This window comes from Helicoverpa armigera, chromosome 1 (genome assembly GCF_030705265.1).
Source record: "Helicoverpa armigera isolate CAAS_96S chromosome 1, ASM3070526v1, whole genome shotgun sequence".
Classification (NCBI taxonomy): Eukaryota; Metazoa; Arthropoda; class Insecta; order Lepidoptera; family Noctuidae; genus Helicoverpa; species Helicoverpa armigera.
The window spans coordinates 4,884,118-4,911,306 of NC_087120.1; the positions used below are offsets into that span (position 1 = coordinate 4,884,118).

The following is a 27,189-nucleotide window of genomic DNA, read 5'->3' on the forward strand; positions in this document are numbered from 1 at the left end:
TGTATGAGCAGAAATTCCCTCGGATCGTGCGTGTAATTGCAGGAAAATACAGAAAAATAATTGAGAATTTTGGGGTGGTACAAAATAGTATTTTTTTAACACTATGTATAGAAAGTTTTATTGAAGAGCAACTGTCAAGTGAATGGAACTCCATGTGTCACGTGACCTACTTCATCGTCATAGACAAACCATCTTTTTTACTTCCACGCCCGGCGGCAGCTTGTGCCCTTGGAGAAAAATTATTTATTTTGTAATTTCATGATAATTACTTAAAAAATGGATACAAGGAAGCTGACTGAAATTTTGCGGGGAACCATCGATCCAAATCAGAGGCAGCAGGCTGAAGAACAGCTTTCGCAGGTGAGTTTTACGAATTCGCATCCATCAACCACATGCTCGGGAATTTTATTATGCGACCAAAATGCATAGCTCTTTGCAGGTTAGACGGCTCTATTGTATGAGAGACTTTTTAATTTGGTCGTCTAATGACATGCCGCGCTGGTATGATAGGGAGCACCATGTTTTAACAAAACTCTGATTATTTCGTTTTTTTACTCTGATATTCTTGTCATGAGCTTTTATAGGCATATCTTTCACAGGACAATTATTTAGCTGAAGTCCTGGCTCATTGCGCGTAATGAAACAAGAAAAGTTATAACCAAACTTGACCAGTTCATGTATAGTCATTTAGTTACTATAAATAGATTGACCATTATTTGGAAATATTCAGCATTTTGGTGCTTTTTTCAGAGTGTATTAATATCGTTGTTTTCTATAGTTCAAGAACATTCTATTTAATGCAGTTTTCGCGCTATTCTATAGATCAATTCAAACTATATTGTTGTTAATCTTAAAACCCCTACTAATACTCAACTTGCTACCAATATATTAAATGGGTAGCCGAATCCACTTGGATGTTGGGAAAATGGCATCAGCCAGAAGGTGCTCAAGTTTCAAGTATTTCAAATAGCCTGCAAATTTAGTATGTTACTTACTCTTTCCATAATGTTTTTATTATATTTCTACTGAAAACTAAGCTATTTTTATTACTCTCTAGCCGTCGCCCGCGACTTCGTACTCTTACAATATTTTTTATCGTAAACTACCAATTTTAAGTCCCTTGCTTCAAAAACAGGTCTTCCATGTGATTTACCAACCCTCGTTTAACCCCTTAGGAGTAGATTTTCGTAAAATTCCTCCATAACGCATGTGTTCACTCTATAAAGAACTTCCCTCCCTTCAAGTTTGTAGGAGTTTATGGTTTCTGAGATTTCGTAATGAATCAGTGAGTAGTATTTTGCTTTTACCCTAAGAGATAGACATATGCACGGATTTTTTTTTTGAACTTTTAAAGGGGAACTGTTCTGTCATACGTAATTTTTGCAAAAAACAAAAACAAAAAGTCCCCGATTTTGAAACATTCGTTACTGTTCTGCGCCTAATAGTCCTAGCATGATAATATATAGCTTACATCGCTACAGCCTTCCTCATTGCATGGGCTATCTAAAACTGAAAGAATTTTCCAAATCAGACCAGTCGTTCTTGAGATTAGCGTGTTCAAACAAAGAAACAATCAAACACTCTTCAGCTTTATAATATTAGTATAGATTTTCCAAACCTTTGTGCATAAAAGTGATATATTTAAATAGACATTATTTTAACACATATTACCTACTTTTAAAAGCAGAATGTACTTACCAAATGATGTGAGTCTTCTAATATATCATTATAATTAAAATGTAAAATTGGTGTGCCTAATAAAGAATATCTATCTATAAGAGAGGACTGGCAATTGTTGTCTATGATTTATTTATTTTGCTTAGTTTTTATTTACCTTGTTAGGCAGATGATGATACTTATAGCTGTATGTCTTTCTAAGTGTGATGATGATGTCCTCCTAGCCGATTATCGGCTACGGCGGCTGTTCTCATGTAAGGAGATTAGCCAACTACGCAGGACATATTATAGTGCACGAGCATTTGCGCAGACACAGGTGCACTCACTATTCCTTCACTCTCATAACCCGATGGGACGGCAATCCGACACGACCGGTAAGAGATCAGGCGCAGGACCGACATTTACGTGCTCTCCGATGCACGGGTGAATCAATCACCAGCTTCCAGGCTCCGGGCTGCTTTGTGAAAGTCTTCTAAAACCCACAAAGCGATTTCGGCCCGACTCGGGAATCGAACCCGAGACCTCGTGCTCAGCAGCCGCACTTGCGACAGCTAGACCAACGAGGCAGTTTAAGTGTATTAAATTAATAAAAGTAATGGACATGACATGTGACACACCACAACACTAATTAAGGATCAGCATCCATTACATCAAAGTTGGTTCATAATTAATTGTTGTTATTCTGTAACTTGCATGACATCGTAATGACTAGTCAGAGAGCCAATCCATATTAAACGCTGCATCTCCTAAAACACAGGTTCCTAACCTGCTTTAGGAGGCAGAAGTCTTTTAATTAGTTTTTAAGTATAACAAGTGAGTTTCATTCTCTGTGTACATAATAAATTATAATTCTGTTTAGATTCCACTCAGAATCAGTACATACACAAATATAAATTGATATTTTCTTCCACAAGCTTGAATGTAGAATTATACAAAAGTAAGAAAAATTTAATTGGACTCCATTAACATTATTATGGGACTTCGTAACTGTTAAGAGACAAGGAGTTAGTATTAATAAAAACCACAAAAATAAATGAATAACCGTTTAGATGTTCCTAAAGGATTTTGTTTGTAATAGTTCTGTTCTTATGAATCTTTATTTGCTTTCCTTATGGAGAAATACAACAGGTACAATGTCAAATTATTTCATCTGCTATCATAGATTACTCTTTTCTTACAAATCAAATAGTCATCTATAGTGATGACCTTTTTATCATTTTTATTTTAAATCATTAAAAAAATTACAGGGATAAACTGGATAAAATTATGATTTAAGTCTGCCTAGGGGAATCCCCTTATCACGCTTCCATTATCATGTCATTACAGTTACTTTTTGTCACAGATTTAGGGTTGAAAAACATTTTGTAAAATGTTGAACTTTCATGATATCATTAACTACTAATAACTTTCTTTCCATTAATCTGAAATAAATTTAACATGATACCTTTAGTTGGCTTTCAATTTTGTACTGACGTGATCAGATGTCTAGGTTCAGCTACATTGAGCTAGATTAATCTATACATTAAATCGAGAGTTGCACCTTTTTCAACATAATAGTGTGAATGACAAAAACTAGTATACTGTGGCACTATGACAAAATAGGGGGCATGATTTATCAATATTATTTGTTAAACAATCCGTCTATTTCAGATTCACAAAATCATTGGTTTTGCACCATCATTGCTTCAAGTGGTTATGCTAAATGATGTACCGATACCAGTGCGACAAGCTGGTGCAGTATACCTCAAGAACCTCATTTCATCAGGATGGCAAGAAAAAGAGCCTGAAGAGGGTGAACCCATCCCATTCAGCGTTCACGATCAGGATCGTGCCATGACCAGAGATATGATTGTAGATGCTATCATACAGGCCCCGGATATAATAAGAGTACAGCTGTGCATCTGTTTGAAAACAATTATCAAACATGATTTTCCAACTCGCTGGACACAAATTGTGGACAAGATCCACATATACCTGCAAAACCCTGAGCCTGCCAGCTGGATGGGTGCCCTTCTTTGCCTTTATCAGTTGATAAAGAACTATGAATACGACATTGCCGAGAAGAGAGTGCCGCTAATAGAAGCAATGAACCTGCTTCTGCCCATGATGTACAATTTAATTGTGAATCTCCAGGCTGATCAATCTGTAGAATCAGTGCTGATACAGAAGCAAATACTCAAGTGTTTTTATGGCCTAATAAAGGTAAGAGTCTTTTTAATTTGTGTTATATTTGATAATAAAGCTCATTATGGAGAGCTTTAAACATGATACTATTGTTTCAGTACATTTTGCCCCTGGACCTGATTACAAAAGACATTTTCACAAAATGGATGGAGGTGCTCCGCTCAGTGATGGAGCAACCGGTGCCAGAGACTACACTGCAGGTGGAAGAAGATGAACGTATGGAACTACCGTGGTGGAAATGCAAGAAGTGGGCAGTGCACACTTTGTACAGACTGTTTGAACGGTGAGTTGTCTACTTTCAAAAGAACTGCTCAAATGTACAGATAGTAATGAAATAGGTTCCTTATATCCATATTTGGAACAGTATATTTACTTGGTTTATTTAAAAAAAACTGCAACTTACGTTGCCTATCATTATGAACCAGTGGAATATGATTATAATGTTTCTTTTTTCCACTGTTCATTTTTTGATTCATATTATGATATTTAATTACTCATTGGCTGTGTGCTCCATTACATTTTAAATACACTATATTTGATGTAAGCACTGCAGTAGTTTTATAACTTTTACCAATAGTCGAGTGGGACAGTCAATTGATAAGCTAACAAGGATGTGCAATGTAAGCACGAGCTCGAAAACTGCTATGGTTCGTCTCACGCACACACTGACATTTAATGTATATTATGGAAGCGATTTTAATGTTTTACTTTCCCCTTAATCGGGCTGCCTGCTAAATTGTGAAAAAGTACTTTCTTGGTAAAAAGATCGTAAAATGGAAGTTGGATTGAATATTTTATTGCCATGAAAAGTTAAATGCATTTCCTACGTCTTCACTTGGAATAAGCCTTGACATTCTACGTCCTATCGATTTTAATGTCGTAAAGTTAATAAATATTGTACTCTGTACAACGAAAAACCTACAATATATTAATATGATACGTTGATGATAATGAACTCCTGGTTGAAAAAACGACACTTGTTAATTTATTTTTGTATGGGCAACAGGTATGGCAGTCCCGTGAACGCTCGCGAGGAGTACGTGCAATTTTCCGAATGGTATCTAACCACCTTCACTGGCGGGATCTTAGAGGTTCTCCTGAGAATACTGGACCAGTACAGAAACAAGGTGTACATTTCCCCGAGAGTTCTGCAACAGACCATCAGCTATATTGATCAATGGTAAGATTTTTCTCATTACATTTTTAATTGAAAACCTTGACTAAATACTGAGAAAGTTACTTGCTGTCTCTTAGAATTTCATGCAACAATGCCTAAACAGAAAGAAATTCTATTTGGCACAGAGGTTTGGCCAGACAGGCTTCATGTTATATCGGTAATAGAAGTAATTCTCTCGGGACGCGCGTTAAATAGTGGGAGCTAAAACAATACTGCATAGTCGACTGACTAATGTCAAATTAGATTTACGACAAAATAAATAATACAAACTGGAATGATAATTTGAATAATGTGTGGAGAAGTAATAAATTGTAACCTGTGGTGTTTGGAGTGATTCGAGTCTTTTAAAAAAATATACTGTATGCTGCCCATGAATGCTTCATGCTGACCTTTCACAAAATTACACTTAGATGGATAGAAGCCATGGGCGGAACATAAAATCGATTGTCCCCCAAAGATAGAAAGGTGTAGTTTGTTGGAGATTCGAATGATCATTACTTTCGATACACTCGAGATAAATGTGATGTGGTTCACTACAGAAGTGTAACTTTTTTAGTCCCACCCCTGGTGAAATGACTGTTAGTGAAATGTTTGTCCGTTCCACAGCGTGACCCATGCTCATTCCTGGAAGCTCCTGAAGCCACACATGTTCGCCATTATTCAAGACGTGCTGTTCCCTCTCATGTCGTACTCCGAAAGTGACGAAGAACTGTGGGAAACGGATCCTCATGAATATATACGAATCAAATTCGGTAAGGAGAAAAAGAAAATATTAAATACACTCAGCGGCACGGAATCTGGCCCAAGCACATTTTGGTCTTATAACCATTATTGAAATGAAAAATCTGAATTTTTATTTTAACATTGTTTAATTTACAAATCTGGCATGCTCTCGATATCGTTTTTTTATCTTCACTTGAGAGATCTCTTCCCAGGCAGCTAACAGCGTGGTTTTCAGTTCATTGAGAGTCCGTGGTGGGTTACGAATTGCATTGACCTGTCTTTTAAGCATGTTCCAGACATGTTCTACAGGATTCATGGCTTGGTTTCTTGACCAGTCCATTTTTTACTATCAATCTCAAACAAGTAATCGGTTATGCGAAGAGCTGTGTGAGGTCGAGCATTGTTTTGCATTAAACGAAATTCTTCACTTCCTATGAATCCCTGACAGGGTAAAACATGATTGAAGGATCTCTTCAATATACCGCACTGCTGTAAGACGACTTTCGACAGCCAATAATAATTCAGTACGGGCTTCTGAACTTATGCCTCCCCAAACCATGATGGACCCACCATGAAAACTGACTATTTGCTTGGTAGTGGTGGGAAGAAACCGTTCTCTGCGCTTTCTCCATTCACGTTCACAGCCTCTTAAGACAACTCTGCATTCATCAGTCCATAAAATTTTACTCTATTGGCCATGCGTCCAATTTGCATTTTCTCTTGCAAACCTAAGTAAATAAAAAAATAAAAAAGCTGTTTATTTAATGCAAAATACAGTTTTATACAAACCTTAACTTAATCTTAAACTGTATAAAAGTTACAGACACACATTTTTCTGTATTTTAATTAACAAATACGAAAGGACTGCCAATATGTCATATGAAATTAGAATATACAACAGCTATCTGGGCTGATATCTACTTGTGATTGTTTGGGCCAAATTCCGTGCCGCTGAGTGTAGAAAGCAATCGAAATCAGTAACATAACACATTTACCAGAATCGATTTTGCTTGCTTACAGTCTGCCAACTCCAGTTGGATTACCATCGTAATGTTGCTTTATATATAATCCAAATACTTTTTGTCGTATATTGATGTATATTTTTGCTTGAAATTCCTTTGTTTAGTAACTGAGTAAAATTACAGTGTTTGCTTTATTAGGTCGGCAACTACATATTTGAATATATCCGCCAAAAATTATGTTCATCAGGAATGCTAAAAATCTGTGTTTTCAATTTTAAATAGCATGGCTTATTTATTCCCGCCTGCTACACAAATTCTTTCACAACGATGAGCGATTGCTGCAATAACAATGTGCTTGCTGCCTATTTTTGTGGAGCTCTGTTGTCTTTGCCTGAAACTACTCTAACTATCAGGTAAAAACATTCTAAAGCTGGTGTAGAGGTCAATCCATACTTACACAGCATACGTACAGAATAGAATAGTAATACAAATACATTGTTCCAAAATATAAATCAATAGTTATTTTAAGTACCAGATAACAAAAAAAAAAAACTTAAATTGAAATATAAGTTAGTGAAAATATTATTTGTGGCGCGCGGGAATTAAGCCAATAGCTTGTTTGGCAATGCTCGCGGCTAACTGCGATTATATTGAATCCGTGGTACTCAAAAACTGTTAAAATTAATTATTCAATGATGCTCCAAATTGTGTATTAATTTGTGTCCTTGATTTTTTAGACATATTCGAAGACTTTGTGTCGCCGGTCACTGCCGCTCAGACTCTGCTCGTATCATGTTGCAAAAAGCGCAAGGACATGTTAGGACGTACGATGCAGTTGTGTATGCAAGTGTTGACGAGCCAGAACGGCGAGTACGGCCCCAGGCAGCGCGACGGCGCCCTGCACATGGTGGGCACACTAAACGACTTACTTATCAAGAAGAAATTCTACAAAGAAGAGATCGATTCTCTCTTGAGCCAGTACGTGTTCCCTGAATTCCACAGTCCGCTCGGTTATATGCGTGCGAGGGCTTGTTGGACTCTGCACTGCTTCGCTAGTGTTCGCTTCAAGAGTGACCAACTTCTCCTTGAAGCTGTCCATTTGACAGTCACCGCGCTCCTCAATGATTCCGAACTGCCTGTCAAAGTCGAAGCAGCCATTGCCATTCAGATGCTACTATCTTCACAAGAAAAGGTACACAAGTACTTGGAGCCTCAAGTGAAGGCTGTCACTTCTGAGCTGCTCAAAGTTATTCGTGAGACTGAAAACGATAACATAGCGAACGTGCTGCAGAAAATTGTACCATTGTACACTGAACAGCTTTTGCCCATGGCGTTTGAGATCACTGATCATTTGGCAACTACCTTCAGTAAAGTTATTGAGACAGATTCTGGAACTGACGAGAAGGCCATCACAGCGATGGGTCTTTTGAATACAATGGAAACAGTTCTCAATGTAATGGAGGACAATCCTGAGATCATGGCTCAGTTGGAGAAGACAGTACTTCGCGTCGTCGGACACATACTGCATCACAATATTATTGGTAAGGACTTTTATTCCTATCAATTTGTAAGAGCCCGACCAACTCGTTAATGACCTTAAAAAGAAACAAAATGGTAATAACCCACCACTGACAGTCCTGCCAGCTGTCCCGATCGTCCGCGTCGACCATGGAAGTGTCCTTAACGAGCTTGTCAGACTACAGTGCACCCTATGACATGTACACAATTGCTTTCACCCTCATACTTGTGAGGTTGGTTCTTTACCCACTTTGCCACCATGACTCTTTTACATTATTCATCTTCTATTGCTTTACTAGGTATTATGCAGAAATCGGACATTGCCTACTTTATTAGGGTTAGTCAGATATTATATGTAGATTCTTGACAAAAGAATACATAATTTAGCAGACTGAATTTAGAAGAGATTCATATGAAATTCTGAGTACATGTACTAGTACCGTTATCATTAGAATGTGCAAGATCTTATCACCATGTTGCATTAATATGGTCACTATACATGGCGTTAAAAAAATATCCAGTCTATAAATGTTACAGCCAAAGTAATAAGTCCGCATATTATACATATTATCTAGCTATTATTTATAATATCTACTCAATTTGGATAATGTGATAATTGACACAGAATTAATCACATTAACCAACAATTTTATATAATATCTCCATAGACTTAGATAATGTAATAAAACAAGTAGGTAAAGATTATTATTTCATGTTAACTAACTAAAGTGCCTGGTATGAATTAGATCCAGAAAAAGTGATTAATCTATCACACTGTCTAGTCAATTTGGGTATTATATATACAATTACCAGTCATTATGTATAATATATATTTAATCACTTTGGCTGTAACATACATATAATAAAAGTAATAAAATAAAAAATAATGTAAGAAATTATTGATCAAAGTTGAAAACAGCACCTTTCTGTACATTTGGTTAGTCTCTTCACCCACCGTGGTTGGTCCATGTTAGATAAAATTTTGCAGCTTGCACGATTATAAAGAACTTTGTTTTCCGTTATATATTCAGATGTGAAAAATATTGTGAATTGACTCTTTAAAAGTTATTCGTTCATTACATTCTCACAGTTTAAAAACCTCTATAAAATTTTATTCAACAGAATACTACGAAGAAGCGATGACGCTGCTTTGCAACTTGACTGCAAAAACTATTTCAGAGGACATGTGGAAGGTTCTGGAAATGCTGTACCAAGTGTTCGAGAAAGAAGGCTTTGATTACTTCACGGACATGATGCCAGTTCTTCACAACTACATTACAGTGGATACCAACGCATTCCTTTCCAATGAGAATCATATCCTTGCTATGTTTAACATGGCTAAAGCTGTAAGTTCATATTTTTTACATTTTAGCATATACAATATATAGCTGTTTCCCCGCAGCTTCACCTGCTCCGTTGGGGAACTTTTCCCTTATCTGGATAAAATGTAGTCTATGTTATGCGGGAACAGTGTACCTTTCCAAGAGTAAAATTATTTTTCAAATCTGTGCAGTACTTTTGAAGACTTAAATGACAGTGTACAAATTAAAAATGTTTCCTCTTTACCATATTAGCACAGGTTATTTTTTTTTCATATCCCACATTGTTGAGTGGTTAGTTCGTCATAAGGATTTCATACTTCGGGTTGTTATAGAAAACCTACCTTTTCAATTTGGCAGATTTTTGAAAACACGAGTACATATTTGCGACTTTTACTAATCACATTGTGCTACTAACACAAGCGATTGCGATTTCTTGTTACTTGTACGAGTTTGATAACATTTGATCTGCCTGTTGCGTAACACTTAGATATAGTGAAATTATAACTTATCGATGAATGCCTCAAGTCAATTATACGGAATTTCTCTTGATTCCACGAACAAGAAGACTCAACAGCTTTCAAATAGCTGCCGTTTTTTTTTTCTTGAAAACGAAAAAGATGATACGTAAAAACAGATTTCCACTGTTTTTATTTGCTAGCATTTCTATTTATCATTTAATCATAAAATTGCGTGAAATACACGTGTTGAAAATGTCAATACACTTGCGAAGTGCGAATTTTCTGTGTTAATGAACTCGAGTGTCTAATTTTGTTGGAACGCGGCCAGGCCTAGTGTTACCGAATATATCGCAATATACGCTTTCTGGTGTTACCAAGAAAGTGCATAATAACTTACACAAGTCTTGAAACTCACATCCCTGTTAATGAAAATTAAATCTTTGGTATGGGCTATTAAATGCAAGATCGCTTAAGATATATATACGGAACAGGCACACATTTCTTAGTATTTTATAACGAGACAACTATGATAGTCCTTACAAACGTTCCAATCGCGAAAGTAACTCGGTCTTTTTAAATTCAATTCTGTACAAGGATAGTTAAGACCCTGACAATAACATAGTTCACTTTAATCCCCGGTTTAAGTAGCATCCCCGGAACGCTAGGAGATCGGCGGGAAACGCTTGGTAGTAGGATACATGGCTGAGTTTAAAACACCTCTCATTAGGTGTATAAGATGGATTGTCTTTCAGACACACAAAGGACCTTGAAGTTACTTTATAGTAACCGACAAACAAAAAGGGAACCCCTTATCAAACTTCATAAACTTAATGGGAACCAATAAATCTTTATTGACATGATTGACGATAAATGAAAGCTTGGCCTTTCTGTGTTTACCGTCTCGTATTACGTCGTGAGTTTAAGCAGACTCGAATGTGACTTGCATAGTCGTTTGTGTATGTATGTTTCCTCATGAACAAACATTTTGATTTGATAATGTTTGACCTGTATTCGTTGAGAGCTTTGCGAGCCACATATATGTAGATTGATCTACGATCGAATAAACTTCTGGTCCAGTCATGTTAACCATATTAAGTCCCAATCTGGGGAAAATTTCATAGTGAGCTGAATTTGTATACACCGTTATTACGGCGTTATTATTAAATTGTTAAAAATCGGCATTGATATTGTGCCGGCTAAAAAACTTACAAAGGCCAAAAGGTCACGAAAATCTGTAAAATGACTAGACTATACCGCTATCAGTTAGGCAGTGAAAATTAGTCTTCATTGGCGATTGTTTTTTAAATCTTTGTGTTATTTATAGAACGCACTAAAGATTTTTTTTGTTATGACTGCTGTGCGACTTTGGTACCGTACAACCTTTGGTACCGCTAAGAAAACAAGCGTGATTTGTAGCAGTTTAGCTCAACACTAATTGAAGTAACATTAGCGGAATGCTAATGCTGGTTGTAAACTTTAAATGTGTATGAACAAAAATTAAGCTGATATGCTTTTGTCAATTTTACAAGTTTGTGTACGTAAAATGTTTTCAATATACCACTTTGGTATCTCAATATAAAGTGGGGATGGGACCTCGGATTTTGGCTCTGCGTTTGTATAATTTAGGCATATTCATCATCCTCCGAGCCTTTTCCCAATCATGTTGGGGTCGGCTTCCAGTCTAACCGGATTCAGCTGAGTACCAGTGCTTTACAAGAAGCGACTGTCTATCTGACCTCCTCAACCCAGTTACCCGGGAAACCCGATACCCGTTGGTTAGACTGGTGTCAGACTAACTGGCTTCTGAGTACCCATAACGACTGCCAAGGATGATCACTGACAGCCGGGACCTACAGTTTAACGTGCCATCCGAAACACAGTCAATGGTGTCTAAGATATACTTAGAAAGTACATATAAACTTAGAAAAGCTGCATTGGTACTTGCCTGACATGGGATCGAACCCGCGCCCTCATACTTGAGAGGTTGTCCTTTACCCACTAGGCCACCACGACGAATTTAGGCGTATTAAACTCTTTAATTACTTTATATTACGTCATGTATGGAAAAATATCAAAATCAATGCAAGTAACATTTGTTGGCAGGTACTAAACTCAGATGCTGAAGACGAGTGCGAGATATACGCAGCGAAACTTCTCGAAGTAATGGTGCTGCAATGTTCCGGAAAGATCGACAACTGCCTGCCGTCCTTCGTCGAGTTGGTGCTCAACAGGCTCACCAGGAAGGTCAAGACTTCTGAGCTTAGGACTATGCTTCTGCAGGTAAGAAATGCTATAAAGTTACTCTAAAATAATAGACATAGTTACAGCCTTTTTATCGTCCCACTGCTGGCACTGGCTTCCTCTCACACGAAGGATTGGACATTAATCACTACGCGTGCTCAATGCGGGTTGGTGATTTCAGACTTTAAAGTTAACACTCTTAAATAATGCTGCAAGTAAAATTATTTGTCTCAAAGAATACTACTTCTTTGCGCTTCCGAACTAAAAGTCATCTGTAGCCTTCCTCGGTAGATGGGTCTATCTAACACAGCTGTTTTTCAAATCGGACCAGTAATCAGATCAGAAACTTTTCTGTTATTGTAACTTAGAGCCATTGTTTCTTACCAAGTGTTGTTCATAATTATTTCCAGGTTGGGTAAAGAATAACATTGCATTCATGGTGTTGCTCTAGTTAGTTTTTTTACTTTTAAGTGTACCAACTGATATCTTGGTCACATATGCTTTTAATCATTGGTGAATATTTGTTTGACATTGTTCACCAATCTATGATAGATCAACCGTGATAACTAATGCTTGGCCAATACGTACGTGCTTTGGTCATCCCAATAAATTACAATGACATTTTAAACTGCAGGTTCTAATAGCTATCCTGTACTGCAATCCTCATCTGCTGCTTACGATCCTGGACAAGCTACAGGAGTCCGTGCCCAACGCGTCCATAACACAGCACTTCCTCAAGCAGTGGATACACGACACCGACTGCTTTATGGGGTAAGAACATATTACTCTCGTTCGTTATTTATTTCTGCAAACTGGGAGTTGGTCAGGCCGTAATAATAAAATTTTAATGGCTGGCCTTAAAACAAAGTAGACTTTGACCTTGAAGTTAGTTGCGGTATTTTTTATCCAAATATGAAATAAAATATTGAAATATAATGTAAAAAAGATAAAACGTCATTTCAAAGTAAGCTAACTATTCGAAGCACTTTTTCAAGGTCCAGTTTACAAAAGGCAACCCTCAAAAACGTCCACCCTTCACCACTTCCTATGTGTTTTTGCTGGGAAGAAGACATTTTAGAACAAACTCCCCAGGGAAATGATTCTGTCCATTCAGAAATCAATGTGTTGATTAGACTTAACTAATGCAATAATATTTTGTTCCAGATTGCACGACAGAAAACTATGCGTGCTTGGTATCTGCACACTGCTCGAGATGGGTCCTCAGAGGCCAAACATTGAAGAGATTCTGCCGAAGCTGCTGCCATCTTGTCTGGTGCTGTTCGACGGACTCAAGCGCGCCTACGAGGCGAGGGCTGAGGCCGATGAAGAAACTTCCTCTGAAGAAGATGAGGAAGAAGAAGATGAAGGTTGGTTTCCTTGTCATTAGTTTATGTCCAAGTAATCTACACTTTTACAGATTTTATGTTGTAAACACTGGTAGTCAGCCGTATGTGGTATAGAACTATTGCAAATGTAAAAGGACAACTTTTGTATATACTAAAAAATAATTGCTTTGACTGTGTTAAAAACATTACACAAAAGTTTTGACGTTTTTAGTGAGTGATAGAATATCATTCCGTAATTATTATGCAAGAGTAACATAAATTCAAACATTAACATTTCCAGAAGTGTTATCAAGCGACGAAGATGATTTAGAAGAAATGAACAATGAATACCTCGAGAATTTAGCGCGAATGGCTGTTAAAAACAGTGCGCAACATGGAGTCAACATGACGGCTAAGATCGAGGACTACGAAGAGAGTGACGATGTGAGTCCACTAGTTAGTATACGTTGCTTTTAGCTCATTATGTGTTTTGGCGTCAAGAAATTCTAATCTGGAGAAGTCGGCTGACGAACCAATGCGGCATCACGAGGCAAACTACTTAGTAATTAAGTGTCTCATGGTGTGTATGTGGTAAGTTATTTTTTTGGGCTTCAAATTGCAGCTGACAAGATGGCGGTCAAACGGGAGTAGATTTGCTGTGAATGTGTGCTTACCAGCAAGGTTGTGAGTACCAGTGTGTTTCATTATTATTCAATAACCCCTAACTCGTAACATTTTGTTAATGCAAGCCAGTTGAGGACATTAATCTTGATCTTTAGAATGTTTTAATTGTTCAAATTGTCTTGAATTATGTAAAATGTGTAAAGGTCGCTAACATGCTTGACGCAAAATTAAAACTACTAACCCAAACTATACTAACATGGTGGTGGTAATTATTAATTAATTATACAAAATCATTCACAATTTCATTCAGTCAATAGTTTCTAGTGACTAAATATTTAGTGTTAGTTCAGAATGACATGAACCGAGTGTTTCTAACAGAAAAATCCAAGAACTTCAGAAATTGCTGTATCCCGGCAGACTAGAAAATGGCAGCCTCTTGTAAGAACTGTATTTCTAAACATTGTCTAATTTTTATTTAGACAAATTAATGTAATTATTCTCAAGTAGTTAGTAGTCATGTCATTTATCATACTTTCTATTTCGTATTGTTAATCGACAATTTAAAATGTTAATTGGCCCTCTGATCCCATCGGTCAAACTTATTGCATACTTCATTAGCAAATCTGGAAGTCATGTGACTTACGAAATAAAAGAGCTGCATCTGAAGTGGAAATTTCCTTTTAAAGTTGCTGTTCAATACTATTATTTTGACTGGGATATTGTCAAGGAACTAGTATAGTGAACATCGTAAATCGTAAAATCTAATTTTTGAGAAGAGTCAGACAGACCAAGAATCGGTAAACTTACATCCCCCATACGAACGTAGCTTAGCATTAGGTTAACACCAGAGGTTACGTTTTGTTGACAGGACGACGATGATTATGAGGATACTGCGATAGAATGCTACACCACTCCCCTCGATGAGAAGGACTTCCCCGTTGACGAATACGTCAAGTTCAAGAGCACGCTCCATGGTACGTCTTCACTATTTTTTTACCCGACTGATTATAAAATTAGCATATTAGCATATTATAGTCAAAACAAAATCAGGCATAAGGAACAAAACGCCCGTTGTACACGCCTTCTAGTGTTATGACTGGTAGAATAATAATAATGAATAAACTTCCAACCTGTTATTTTGCGAATTTGACATGTTATTTACTTGGCACAGCTCTGTCAACGAGCGAGCCAGCCTTGTACCACGCCCTAACAAGCGGCTTGAACGAGGCGCAACAGAAACAGTTAAATGCTGTGTTCGTGCTGGCCGACCAGCGCAAGGCGCAACAAGACAGCAAGCGCATCGAACAGAGTGGAGGTATGTAGCTCTACTACACTTTCATCACAGTCCTCTCAATGTCACACTTGACGATACTTCAAACTATTTCCTGACGATACTGTCATACGTAAAACGATTACATTTTGACAGCATCACACTCAAAACCCACATTTGACACTATCACCACAGCTTTAACATAATTATTATGTGTAAACAGTCGGGAAGCTATCTTCAAAAGTTCGAAACGTTAAGACAGTTTTACTTCCTCACACTGTTATTATACAAGAAATAAGGGTGCTACACTGCCACTAAATTATTACATTCCTTAATGAATATAGTTATATACCATACACTTACCGAGGGTTTTGTTTCCAGGCTACATGTTCACCGTACCAGCGCAAGTCCCGACCAAATTCAAATTCGGATCGTAAAAAATGTTGCACACATTTATCGTTAACGTATATCACACTTGTCGAATATATCCTCCAATTTGCCGCTTACATTAACTTCCATTCAAATATATCGGCTCTAAATTGTTCGTTACACTTGTTAGTATAGCAGTTAGTTGCATAAGCTTGGCACTGAAACTGAAAATTTTATTAGTGTTGTTGATCCTACGCAGGCGGCTGGCCGCGGCTTAAATTTCCAGTGAGGCTATAAGCTACTATAAATAGGCCCTCTACCTTTGTGGTATTGCAAGCCAGAGACCAAAAGAGGAGCATATATTACAAGTGTGCATGCCTGATTTTGTATGTATATTCACAAACGTGAACGAGTTATAAATGTTTTGAATATTTACAAAGTGATGAGTAAGTGAAATAGGATAACAGTCAATTTGGAGGGCCTGATATTTTAAATAGATTATATCGCATTGTAATTATTCAAAGTATTTAAATACTGATATTGTAATTCATACTGTCCTTTTTTGTTTAGTGCATGGATTTGATTGATTTTTGATGACTGAATGTTAAATTAGCAGTTGTCTCTGTCTTATTACTAATGAAAGATCTATTTCATTTAAAATGAGAATTGATTTTAATGCTCCAACTCCACGTTGTTGTTCACATACACTGCTATTTATTGTAATAGATACATTGGGAACTAGATGTATCCCTGCGTGTTATCGGTCATATGTACACAATATATATGTTTGTAGTTAGTTGGGTTCCGTATTTTAATGCTCGTTAAACGCCTTCATTCATATTTTAAAGTCATATTTAGCAATACATATATATTTTATAGTTGTAGTTGTATATTTTTTATGTATATAGGTACAACATGTCTACTTTCAGATAATATAGGTATTGCTTTTCCTGTAAAAGAATTGATAGTTACAGTCAGAAATATATTAAGTACATATCATTACATCTCGCTGGCATGGTATATAATTAGGACAAACACATACCTCATGAAAAACCTTCATTAGACTGTTTAGCTAGAACGTACGGAACCCTGGCAGGATAAATTAGCATTTATCTAAAAAGATGTTTATACATGTAAGCGGAGTCTAAAAGTTTATTAATTACAAAGTGACAAAAAATATAAATATGCTATCAAAATTATGTTCAGCCAATGGTAGTGTAAGTGACGATAAATGGACTCTTTTTTAATTAATTTATTTACTCTGTTGCCAACCGAATGAAATCAAAGTTATTCAAACTAAAACTGTTGTAGTGAGAGACTGTTGTAATTATGTGAATTCCTTTTGAATTACTGTCCATATATCCATTCTTCACGGAATGTGTATATGGTTAAAATAATATTTTAAATAATAAAATGAAATAAACTGTTTTCTTCACCTCTGACTTTCTACGTCTGAAACTGGCTCATGAACTTCAACTTTATCCAAACAGTTAAACTGTTCACTTAAAATGTACAAGTGTATGCAAAACTGCAGTTGTACTGACAATTAATGCATTTTGAATACATCGTAGATAAGCAAACTGCACAGATTAAAACTTAAAATTGTGCAGTCAAAAATGAAGATCAGTAGCTGGCCTAAGGGCATTTAACTGTAAACCTGCAATGCTTGTTTGCAATGTAACAATGTTTCTCACTAACGTGTTTTATTTTTTATTATGTTTTTTTTTCGCAATAAGTATAAAATACAATGTTTTATGCATATACAATGTGCATTGACTAATCTGGTAGTTGTCGTTCAATCGTACATGTATTAAGTTTAAAAAAATTATAATGCTGTTGGCAAAACTTTGTTATTTCTGTTTACTGCTGTGAAGATAATTGTTTTGGTTATTACGGAAAAAAGATTTTTTCAGCGTAAGACAATATAGATCGAATCGAATTTGTTTGTTGGCAGTTAGCAAAGTTTTCAGTGATAAATATGGTAAGGGTTATTTACGTTGCGAGCGCTAATTGTACTCTGAAATTTTGTATAATATATCTGCAAGATTGTCAAGAAAAGTTAATGGTAATATTACCAAAATGACGTAATGATAAACTGTACATTGTGTATAACATTTTGATTCGTCACCCAATAGTTGTTAATATGTTATTAATTCTGATATTCATCGTCAGACTAGATTGTTGGTATATACGTACACAGTTTGTTGGTTACCTTTAAATTGTTATTTAATTGGAAATGCTAATATTTCATGTTGATTTAATGAGGCACAATGATGGATAGGCACTAACTTTGTTACTGTATTTTCTGGCTGAAGGTGTGATAAGACTGTTTTGACCATACTAGTGATTACATGCTGATGGAACATTTGTCTTGTGAAATCAGGGAGTGGTTGCCTCATGGAGGCGACACACCAGTCTCGAACAGGCTTCTAACATCTGACATAGTATGGTTCGATAATAATGAGAGTAAGAGATTAGAATGTAAGCCACCCGTAAAATGGGCTAAGCTCGTATATTTTTTATGTAATTAATCAGCCTTAACTCTGAAAGAAAATTGCCAGGTCTATGGTTTTCAATATCATATTGACTTTTATACAAACAGATAATATGTACATTTTAAAGTTGTACGAAAATGTCTAAGGTGTCCGATCTCATAAGCGTCATACTTACCCGAATACCAAGTGATGTTGATTAATTTATGTGTTTTAAATTATGTCCAAACTTGAATAAGATGAGGTTCACAATGAGATTGATTTAATTTGTATCTTCTATTGATACAACCAATATTACAAAGTTATTGTGAAGTCAGAATATCGGAATAATGCTTTTGCACACTTCACGGTTGTTATTTTGTTCTAAATGGTTGGTTAGTGTCCACCAATCGAAGAAATATATTACGTCAATATTATTATAAGCGTTACTAAACCGCATGATGTCTAATAGAACTTACTGTCATCACTGATTTGTCTGTGTGATTTGTATTATTATTATTCTATATCGCAGCTTAGATGTATACACGATTATAAATAATCTGTATTTTCTATAAACTTGTTTTTTATTCATTTTACCTACTGAACTTACTCTATCCACAGATTTTCTTAACATAAGCTTAAGCCAAAGTTAGCAACATCATGTCCTTTATTGGCTGCAAGATCGCAAAGATTACGAGCGCTCTTAGAGACATAACTTTCCTAAGACCTGATTTTTCAACCACCAGGGACCCGATTTTGCCAAGTTAATAATGTCAAAATTGAATAGAAATTGTATCGCAGTAGTTTTAACCTTAGTAAGCATTGATTGAACTGCTGATATAAGACCAATTGTATTTAAATGACATTCGATTGGTTTGCTAAATGCGTTTATTTAAAGAAAAAATTGCGTAATAACGCTTCAATCGTAATTGAGTCGTGATTGGATTTAAGGGCCTGAATGCCGAAATTGGCTTGTCTCAAACAATTTTATGGTCAAATCTATACAGGTTTTGACGGCGAAATAAATATATATTAATCTTGAACATATTTCTGAGAACCCCGTTAATTTCAAAACACGTTTTCGAATTGTTTTCTCGATACAAAAAAAAATAAACTTACCTCTAAAACGACCTTCCAACAAAAGTATCTGTATTAGTCACCATGCCGGACTGCCGATCCTGAGGTCCCGGGTTCAATTCCCGGCTCGGACGACATTTGTGTGATGAGCATGCTTGTTAGCTGTGGTCTGGGTGTTACAATATGTATTTATAAATATGTATATATGTAGCTATATGTAGTTTATCAGTTGTGTTAGCACCCATAACACAAGTTAATTAATAACTTTCCATGGGGCTAACCGACCGTGTGTGAAAAGGTGTCCCGACATTATTTATTTATATAGAATTTTAACATTAACGAGTCTACATGTAAATACAGAACTTGGTTAATTTTTATTTTTGATTACTCAACTCATTTTAAAGCTATTAATTTATATGTATGTTACGAACGTCGCGGCAACAGGCTTCTCTCTCTTTCTCTCGAACGTATTTACGTACGCGAGAGAAAGAGTGTTTTGGGTGCATTCAGACTCTTATGTAAAAAATATCAGAATCTTGCCCCTGGGGTACCTACCAATTAATGAAAATAAGCTTTCAATTTCAAAGTATGTAATTTGTTTGAGATTTAACCTGTTTTTGCTTCTAAATGTACAACATTTTCAGGAAATACAACAGATTATGTTGTTAATTTATTTTTGTGAGTAGAATTTTCTGTCAGTTACATTACACAAACGTTACAGAGTTGTATCATGTTTACAAAGTAAATAAAACAATTTATTAAAGTTACATTCACGATACCAGACGTCTTTTTGGCAATCAGCTGGTAAGCTCGGAAGTGGCACAGCATCAATGAGAAGTAACTATTTTTGGTGTGGCTGTAGGTTCTAGGTTTAATTCCTGCACGGCGCAAATATGTATATGTTACAGCCAAAGTAATAAGTCTGGATATCATATAAGTATATTATCTAGCTATTATTTATAATATCTTCTCAATTCGGATAAAATGATAATTGACACAGAATTAATCACATTAACCGTCAAATCCGTAGCGGACCCCAATCGGGGTCTGAACATCAATGTCACCGTAAGCTCGGTTTAGACCCCAATTGGGGTCTGCGAATCAGTCATACACTTTCCTAATTATTTACGCTCATATTTATTTTCTTTCCAATCAAACCACATTTGTGAGTACTAAATAAAATAACTAAATAAATTTAAATTATTTTTACGCATTCAAACCTTTCATATTTAGCATCCCGTTAGAAATATACCTTTTTAAAATCCAATCGTAATTACCGGGAATTCTGATCGAACTCGCCATGTTTGTTTACATTAGTTGTTTTTTTAAATTTGAAGACGCATAGACAAGATGGCGACGGTGATAGAAGTTTTGCATCGAATGATCCGATTCGTTAAAATAAAGAATCGATTTAATAATTTTATATTATTTGATATTATAATATTACTAAATTGCACTTTTGTATACTTACCATAATCTGTAAATAAATTAGGAAAAGTAAAATGACTTAATTTATTTTGAAAAAAATGCTAGAAAATCAGTGGTAGAAAATACGTTGTAGCCGGAATAAAAAAAATCTCCGGTTTTTAGGGTTTCCGAAGACGGCAAATGAAGACTTATTTATTTCTTCGGGTGTTTTATGTGCAGGATTCCTGTAGACCTGCCAAACTTAATGGCGATTCGTTACTTCCAACTTTTTAACTGAGCGGCAAAGCTATTTGACGAGAGCCGTAGTTAGGTGTAGTTATCGCAAAATTTTATGACGTTTTTATTGTTTGAAAGGGCAAATAGTTCGCTGTTCATCGAAAGCTGGTCCAAGATGGAAAGATGGCCGCCGCCGACTTATTTTTAACCGACTTCCCAAAAAGCGGAGGTTCTCAATTCGACCGTTTTTTTTGTATGTTTGTTACGCGATTACTCAGCCATTTATTTATCGATTTTGATGATTCTTTTTTTGTTTGATAGCGTATACTTTCAAGGTTGTCCCATTATCATCAGGTCAGGATCTGATGATGAAACCTTAAGAAATCGAGGGCAACTTTCGAAAGTTGCAGAAAGACATAGGTTGAAATCTTATCACTCAGGTGTTTGCCTGGTAGCACTATTCAACAGTGAAGGCTTTGAGCTGACCTGATGATGGAGACCAGTGAAGGTCGAGGGAACTCGACAACTGAATATTTAAACTTTCTCGTGTTTGTGCTTATATTATTCGTATTTACGAGGCCACTGCAACAGTGAAGGAGATGGAGACGAGAGAAGTTCGGTTGTCGAGTTCCCTCGACCTTCTCTGGTCTCCATCATCAGGTCAGCTCCAAACCTTTACTGTTTCATAGTGTTATCAGACATACATCTGAGTGTCAAGTTATAACCTTATCTATGCTTACAATTTTCGAGAGTTGCCCTCGATTTCTCAAGGTTTCCATCATCAGATCCTGGACCTAATAACAAATATGGGGAATATACCCTTTTGACCAAAAACAAACATCCAAATTGAGAACCACCTCCTTTTTGGGATTCGGTAAAAAATATTTGGTGACTTTAAAATCAATCAATTATTATTATTGTTTCTCATCATCAAATAAGTACATTACTTTGGTAGTTACAAATTGCATTATATTTCAGAACACCAGGCTTACCCCCCGCCGAAACAAAAATCTTAGAATTGTTGAGAAATAATATAAGAATAAATTAAAATTCCGTAATAGGTAATAAAAATTCAATTAAAGTTAAAAATTATTACGAATGACGCAACACCAAAATAAATAATACATATAAAAATTTAATGCTAAAAACTTTCATAAAACTTAAATATCTCTTTTCTTAACAACAAAAACAAATTGAACCTATAATTTAAAATAAATAAATAAAATTGAAATAAGTTGCTATTAAAAAATAGGTATATATAAAATTGGTATTCGATTATTTATAATAAATATCCGATTTAGGTATCGAATGCACACCGCCGATTGAAAAAAAAAAAATACTCCATTCCAAACTCTACTTCTTTTTGATCTTGTAAATTGTTCATTTTTATTGTGTATTTTATGTGCTGATTTTTTAGTTATTGAACATAAATAAGTGCACGAAATGTATTGCAACGGATTGAAAATGTTATAAATATGACGTTTGTGTTGTGTTTGAGAAAGTGATGCGATTATTTATTGGTAAGTTTTCACCAAATTTGAAATGCCTAACTTTTCGATAGACTTAAAAACACCGTAATTATTATCTTTTTCTGAATTAACTGACCCCATTTGACCTTTGCACGTTGTTGTCAAATAAGTGAGCTCTAAAGTTATAGTTAAAATACTTCTGATCAGGCATTACGGACTTAGAATTCATGTGTTGAAAGTTAGTGCAAATTTTTGACTTCCATGTCGCGATTCAAAATTCCCGCCGAATCAACGGTAAAGTCATATGTCAAAATCTTGTCGAGCAGAGGGGTTAACTAGCAATTTTATATAATATTTCCATAGACGTGGATAATGTAATAAAACAAGTAGGTAAAGATTTTATTATTTCATGTTAACTAACGAAAGTGTCTGGTAGCTGACCTTAATATAATTCGAAAAAGGCTAGTTAGCCCTGTGCAGCGCATGCCATAATAGTAGCGAAAAGTCCCCTGTTTGAGGTGTGGCTCGGGCCACTATACAGACGGCATGGAGGATAGAATAATCTCTGACTCTGATAAACCATTCACTAAACCACTAAACCAGTGGACTGCTGAGTTGCCATAGATTGTTATGTCAGTGTCATGTCAATTAATAAAATGTGTCACTTGTGTGCAAGAGAGCAAGCATCGTAAATCGCAGTTTTTATTTTAGTAAATCAATGCTATTTAATTATAATTACCTTCGTAGTTGATTGAATTGTATTTAAATTAATACCGCAAGATCAACAATTGCTATGTCCATGGCTATGTCAGCGACTCATTGCGCCATTGAAAATTGCCGAACAACGATACTGAATAAACCGCCGGGAGTTTCATTTCATTCGTAAGTATAAATGCATCACGAATGATCACGATACGAATATAAGTATAAACACACCATGCAAATGTAATTTAAAAAATAGTTCTGGATGCCCACTAATCCTGTATTGTTTGATTTGTTTGTTCTACAGATGTCCGTCAAGCAATGAAATGAGAAAACGATGGCTGAGAGTATTAAAAAATAAGTGTTCTATGCTAGACTGGTACAGAAGCCAGATATGCTCCAAACATTTCGAGTCGAAATGCTTTGATTCTAATAAAAAACTTAGAGAGAATGCTGTACCAACTATTTTTGCGCCTGTTTTTCCAAGAATTGCGCCGAAGCCTCCAGTCAAAGTAAGTGTAACTATTATTAAATTTTATATTATTATTAATATAATCTGACTCTGATTAATTAAATTAATAGAATCTGAAGCCTCTGTGTAATTATTCAATACACATATTATTTATAATCAGACACTGGTCTATTTCCTATATTTAATTATGTTATGCACAATTTTATATGTTTAGTCACAGAATAAAAACTCGAAACTAGACACAGTAAATACACCATCAAGCAAAACAACTACCAAAGAGAAACCATCACACTCTCAAAAAGATAAAAAGGAGTTGACTAATAAATACAAAAAAACGGGGTTTATATCCCGTGTCTCTCGGAACTATGAGGCAGAGCCACAACATGTAAGTTTTCAGAAATGCTTTCACTTTTATGTCAGCATTTACTGTCCATGAGTGTGAACTTTACTTTTGTCATTAATGTTCCATAATAACCATCAAAAGTTCTTGGTATGTCAACTAGTTAGTTAACCACTCTTGCCTGTTGTTATTTGCAAGATAATTTCATTATTTGCAATATATTGTCATTTATTCTTCCATTTTTAGCAGTATATGTATATATGCATTTGCATGGAGCTTACAGTGTGTACATAGGTTAAAACTTAAGCAATGTTAGGTTGAACAACATTAGAGGTTTATTGTGTATTTATTCTGTGATGTAGTTCATAAAATGTAATGTCATATTAAAACATATTCAGCATGTGTAAGGGAAAGTTCTAGTCATTTATACTTTGTATTTGTTCCCAGGGCGTGGAGCTGCCAAGATCCAGAGTAGACAGATTATTGAACAAGCTCAGTCAAGCTGAACTAACAGCTGATATAAAGACCAACATGAGCAAACTAAAAGAGCCCTCTGATCCGGACCTGTACATTACTGATGACCTCAGATGTCGCCCTGATGCACCAAAAGAAGCGGCTCTTTGGCTCATGATAAAAAAGCAAGAAAATTTAAACAGCAGGCTCATGGATCTGGTTGTTCAAACTAAGAAACATGTGGAAATCCTTCAGAATCATTCAGAGACAGCAAAGAATTCTAAATTAGAGAATCAGCAAACCATTGAATCTCTCAAGTACGTCGTGAAATGTCTTCAAGAGAAACATGCCACACTTGAAGAACAAATTGAAATACTGACATGTGTTGAATCCAGATAGTCTCATGATTAAATCATTCTTCTAGAATTAAATACTTTTAATAGTAAATGTGTTTTCTTTGAATTTGAGCAATTTATTTTTACTTACTGAACAAAACAGATTTTAAAGTAATAATAATTTTATTTGAAAAATAAATACACGTACAAAGATATGAATAAAATATATTTAATGGTGATTGAATATATTCAGTCTCATTATTAAGAGGATCATGATTATTAATTGATGAAGACAAGATAGAGTTAGCAATATCCAGTTCCACTCGCTTCTCAAAGAAATTCAGCAAACCCCAGTGGGTTTAAGTCACTAACAGTCTGACACTCCCTCACGCTGTTATCCCACAGCGGGAGGAGTCATTTGATGATTTATCATTAAGTCGATTATAACTTGAGCCGTTTTGAAGAATTTGCAAGTAGTAAGTTGGTTTATGGTTACCTATACCATATATATTTATTACTTTGGCTAACTTTGACCAGCTATTATCAATAATACATAGATAAAGTTATATAACAATATATTATATTGTAAATACGTAGATTAAATTTAATTTTAGGGGCTCAAGTTAAAAATCTACAGTTTGCAGATGATCTTGTGGTTTATTCATCTGGGAAGAACATTTCGCAAGTAGTTGAGACAGTCAATGTTGCATTAACACATTTGCACAATTATTTCTCTTACCTTGACCTCACTATCAATCCATTAAAGTCCAAAGTAGTCGTGTTCGTCGTAATTGTGCATTACCCAGCTCTCTTGAAGTTAGATTTTTGGGAGTTATATTTACACACAATTTGTCCTGGAGTAATTACATTAGGAATATTGTTGCCAAAGCAAATAGAGGTATTAATGTTTTAAAATCCTTGAGTGGGACTTACTGGGGAGCAGACCCAAAAATATTACCTATTATACAGTTTATTTTTATATTATTTTATATTATATATTTTTTTTTGTCATTTATTTATTTTTGAACATATATTTTACATTTTAAATATTAAATAAAAAAAATTAAAACATTTAAAAATATAATGCTACTGCTCCACCTGCGTCTTAACGCGTTAAATTTTGGCATTACGCAGATGTGGCCAACGTTTTAATGGCAATTTATACTAATGGCATTATTAATAGCATTAAACGTTAAGCGATAACTCGGGTGTCGGTTTTTTGGACACATCAAAGGGTTTTAGTGCGTAGCTTAGAGCGCTAAGTGATGTTGGCTACATTAATGCCATCTCATTGCACGCATGCAAGGACGAGTGTAGACACTTTGTTTAAGTTGTAACTGCATTTTACGAGCACGATAATGGAATGGTCAAATGAGAAAGCTTTAGTTTTTAGAATTATTTTGTGTGTCTGAGTTTAATCTCTTTAATGTATGTTAACGCGTTACTTCATGAGGGATTAATGCCCGTTTTCACCAACGAATACCTAAATTTAGGGAGCATTTACGGAACACTTAATAAGAATTTCATTTTCACCAAAGCCTAGGTGTCAATTTTAACCTAAAAATTTCACTTAAACTTGGGAGCCCGATTGATGCCTGCTTAAACAACTCCTATCATTATCATTACAGAATACAAACATATTTTGAACCGTTTCTGGCGATGGATAGTGAAATGTACCTTTATATGTTATGTAACACCAAAAATACCATGTTTAAAAAGCAAAAAAAAATGAAACGTAAACTTTTAGAAAGTTTAGAAGCTGTGGAGGTTGTGGATATGTAAAATAATAATCATTAGAAGACCACGTACCTATCTTACGTGAAAGAGCAGATGTCTGAGAAAAAAGTACGATGATCATGACTTTTTATAAGATTATAGGTTATCACTTGCTATGAATGCACTTGCTAGGTCGTGATGTCGCTGAATTATTCAAAAATAGGAAGTCCTGCATGTCCATAAATATACAGACCATAACAGATGCAAATCTGGTAATCACTGATGTAGTTTCGCGGTGGCCGAGACAACTATAGGCCTATTCAGACCTAAGCGGTATTCGCTACCGTCTACGGCAGAGAAAACCCTGTGGGTATGCGGTAATATGACTGTTCAGACCTAAGCGGTATTCGCTACCACCTGCGACAGAGAAACCCAGTGGGTATGCGTTAATATTACTGTTGATGTTCGGGATGCATGCCGCTGCTGCCGCGCGGTATGTACTTCTACCCACAGCGGCAGTGGATATCGCTCAGGTCGCTCTAGCCGCGGTATAGTTATCGGCACGGATATTGAGCCCTGACCTTCACCTGCGCAGAAGCCATTTATTGGTTTATTGCCTTGTGTACAGTGCGCAAAGCGATCCCCACTCTTCCGCCGAGA

At 35.7% G+C, this 27,189-nt stretch overlaps 1 protein-coding gene across 3 annotated transcripts; it reads left to right on the top strand.

Annotated features, from left to right (window-relative positions):
- Positions 1 to 161: 161 nt before the first annotated feature.
- Positions 162 to 18,897, top strand: LOC110373026 (importin-7). Of its 3 annotated transcripts, XR_007510793.2 has the most exons (15): positions 162 to 360; positions 3,328 to 3,879; positions 3,960 to 4,144; positions 4,868 to 5,041; positions 5,645 to 5,790; positions 7,461 to 8,264; positions 9,364 to 9,587; positions 12,125 to 12,301; positions 12,897 to 13,033; positions 13,427 to 13,629; positions 13,889 to 14,043; positions 15,080 to 15,185; positions 15,383 to 15,526; positions 15,863 to 17,386; positions 17,439 to 18,897. XR_007510793.2 is itself a non-coding variant. In XM_021330115.3 (14 exons), the coding sequence occupies exons 1-14, from the start codon at positions 277 to 279 to the stop codon at positions 15,916 to 15,918; spliced, it is 3,147 nt and encodes a 1,048-aa protein (XP_021185790.2). In that variant the 5' UTR covers positions 162 to 276; the 3' UTR covers positions 15,919 to 18,897. The 3 variants fall into 3 exon arrangements, 2 of the variants coding, with proteins under 2 accessions (XP_021185790.2, XP_021185791.2); XM_021330115.3 differs by having other exon boundaries at positions 15,863 to 18,897; XM_021330116.3 differs by having other exon boundaries at positions 163 to 360; positions 13,889 to 14,031; positions 15,863 to 18,897.
- Positions 18,898 to 27,189: the final 8,292 nt, after the last annotated feature.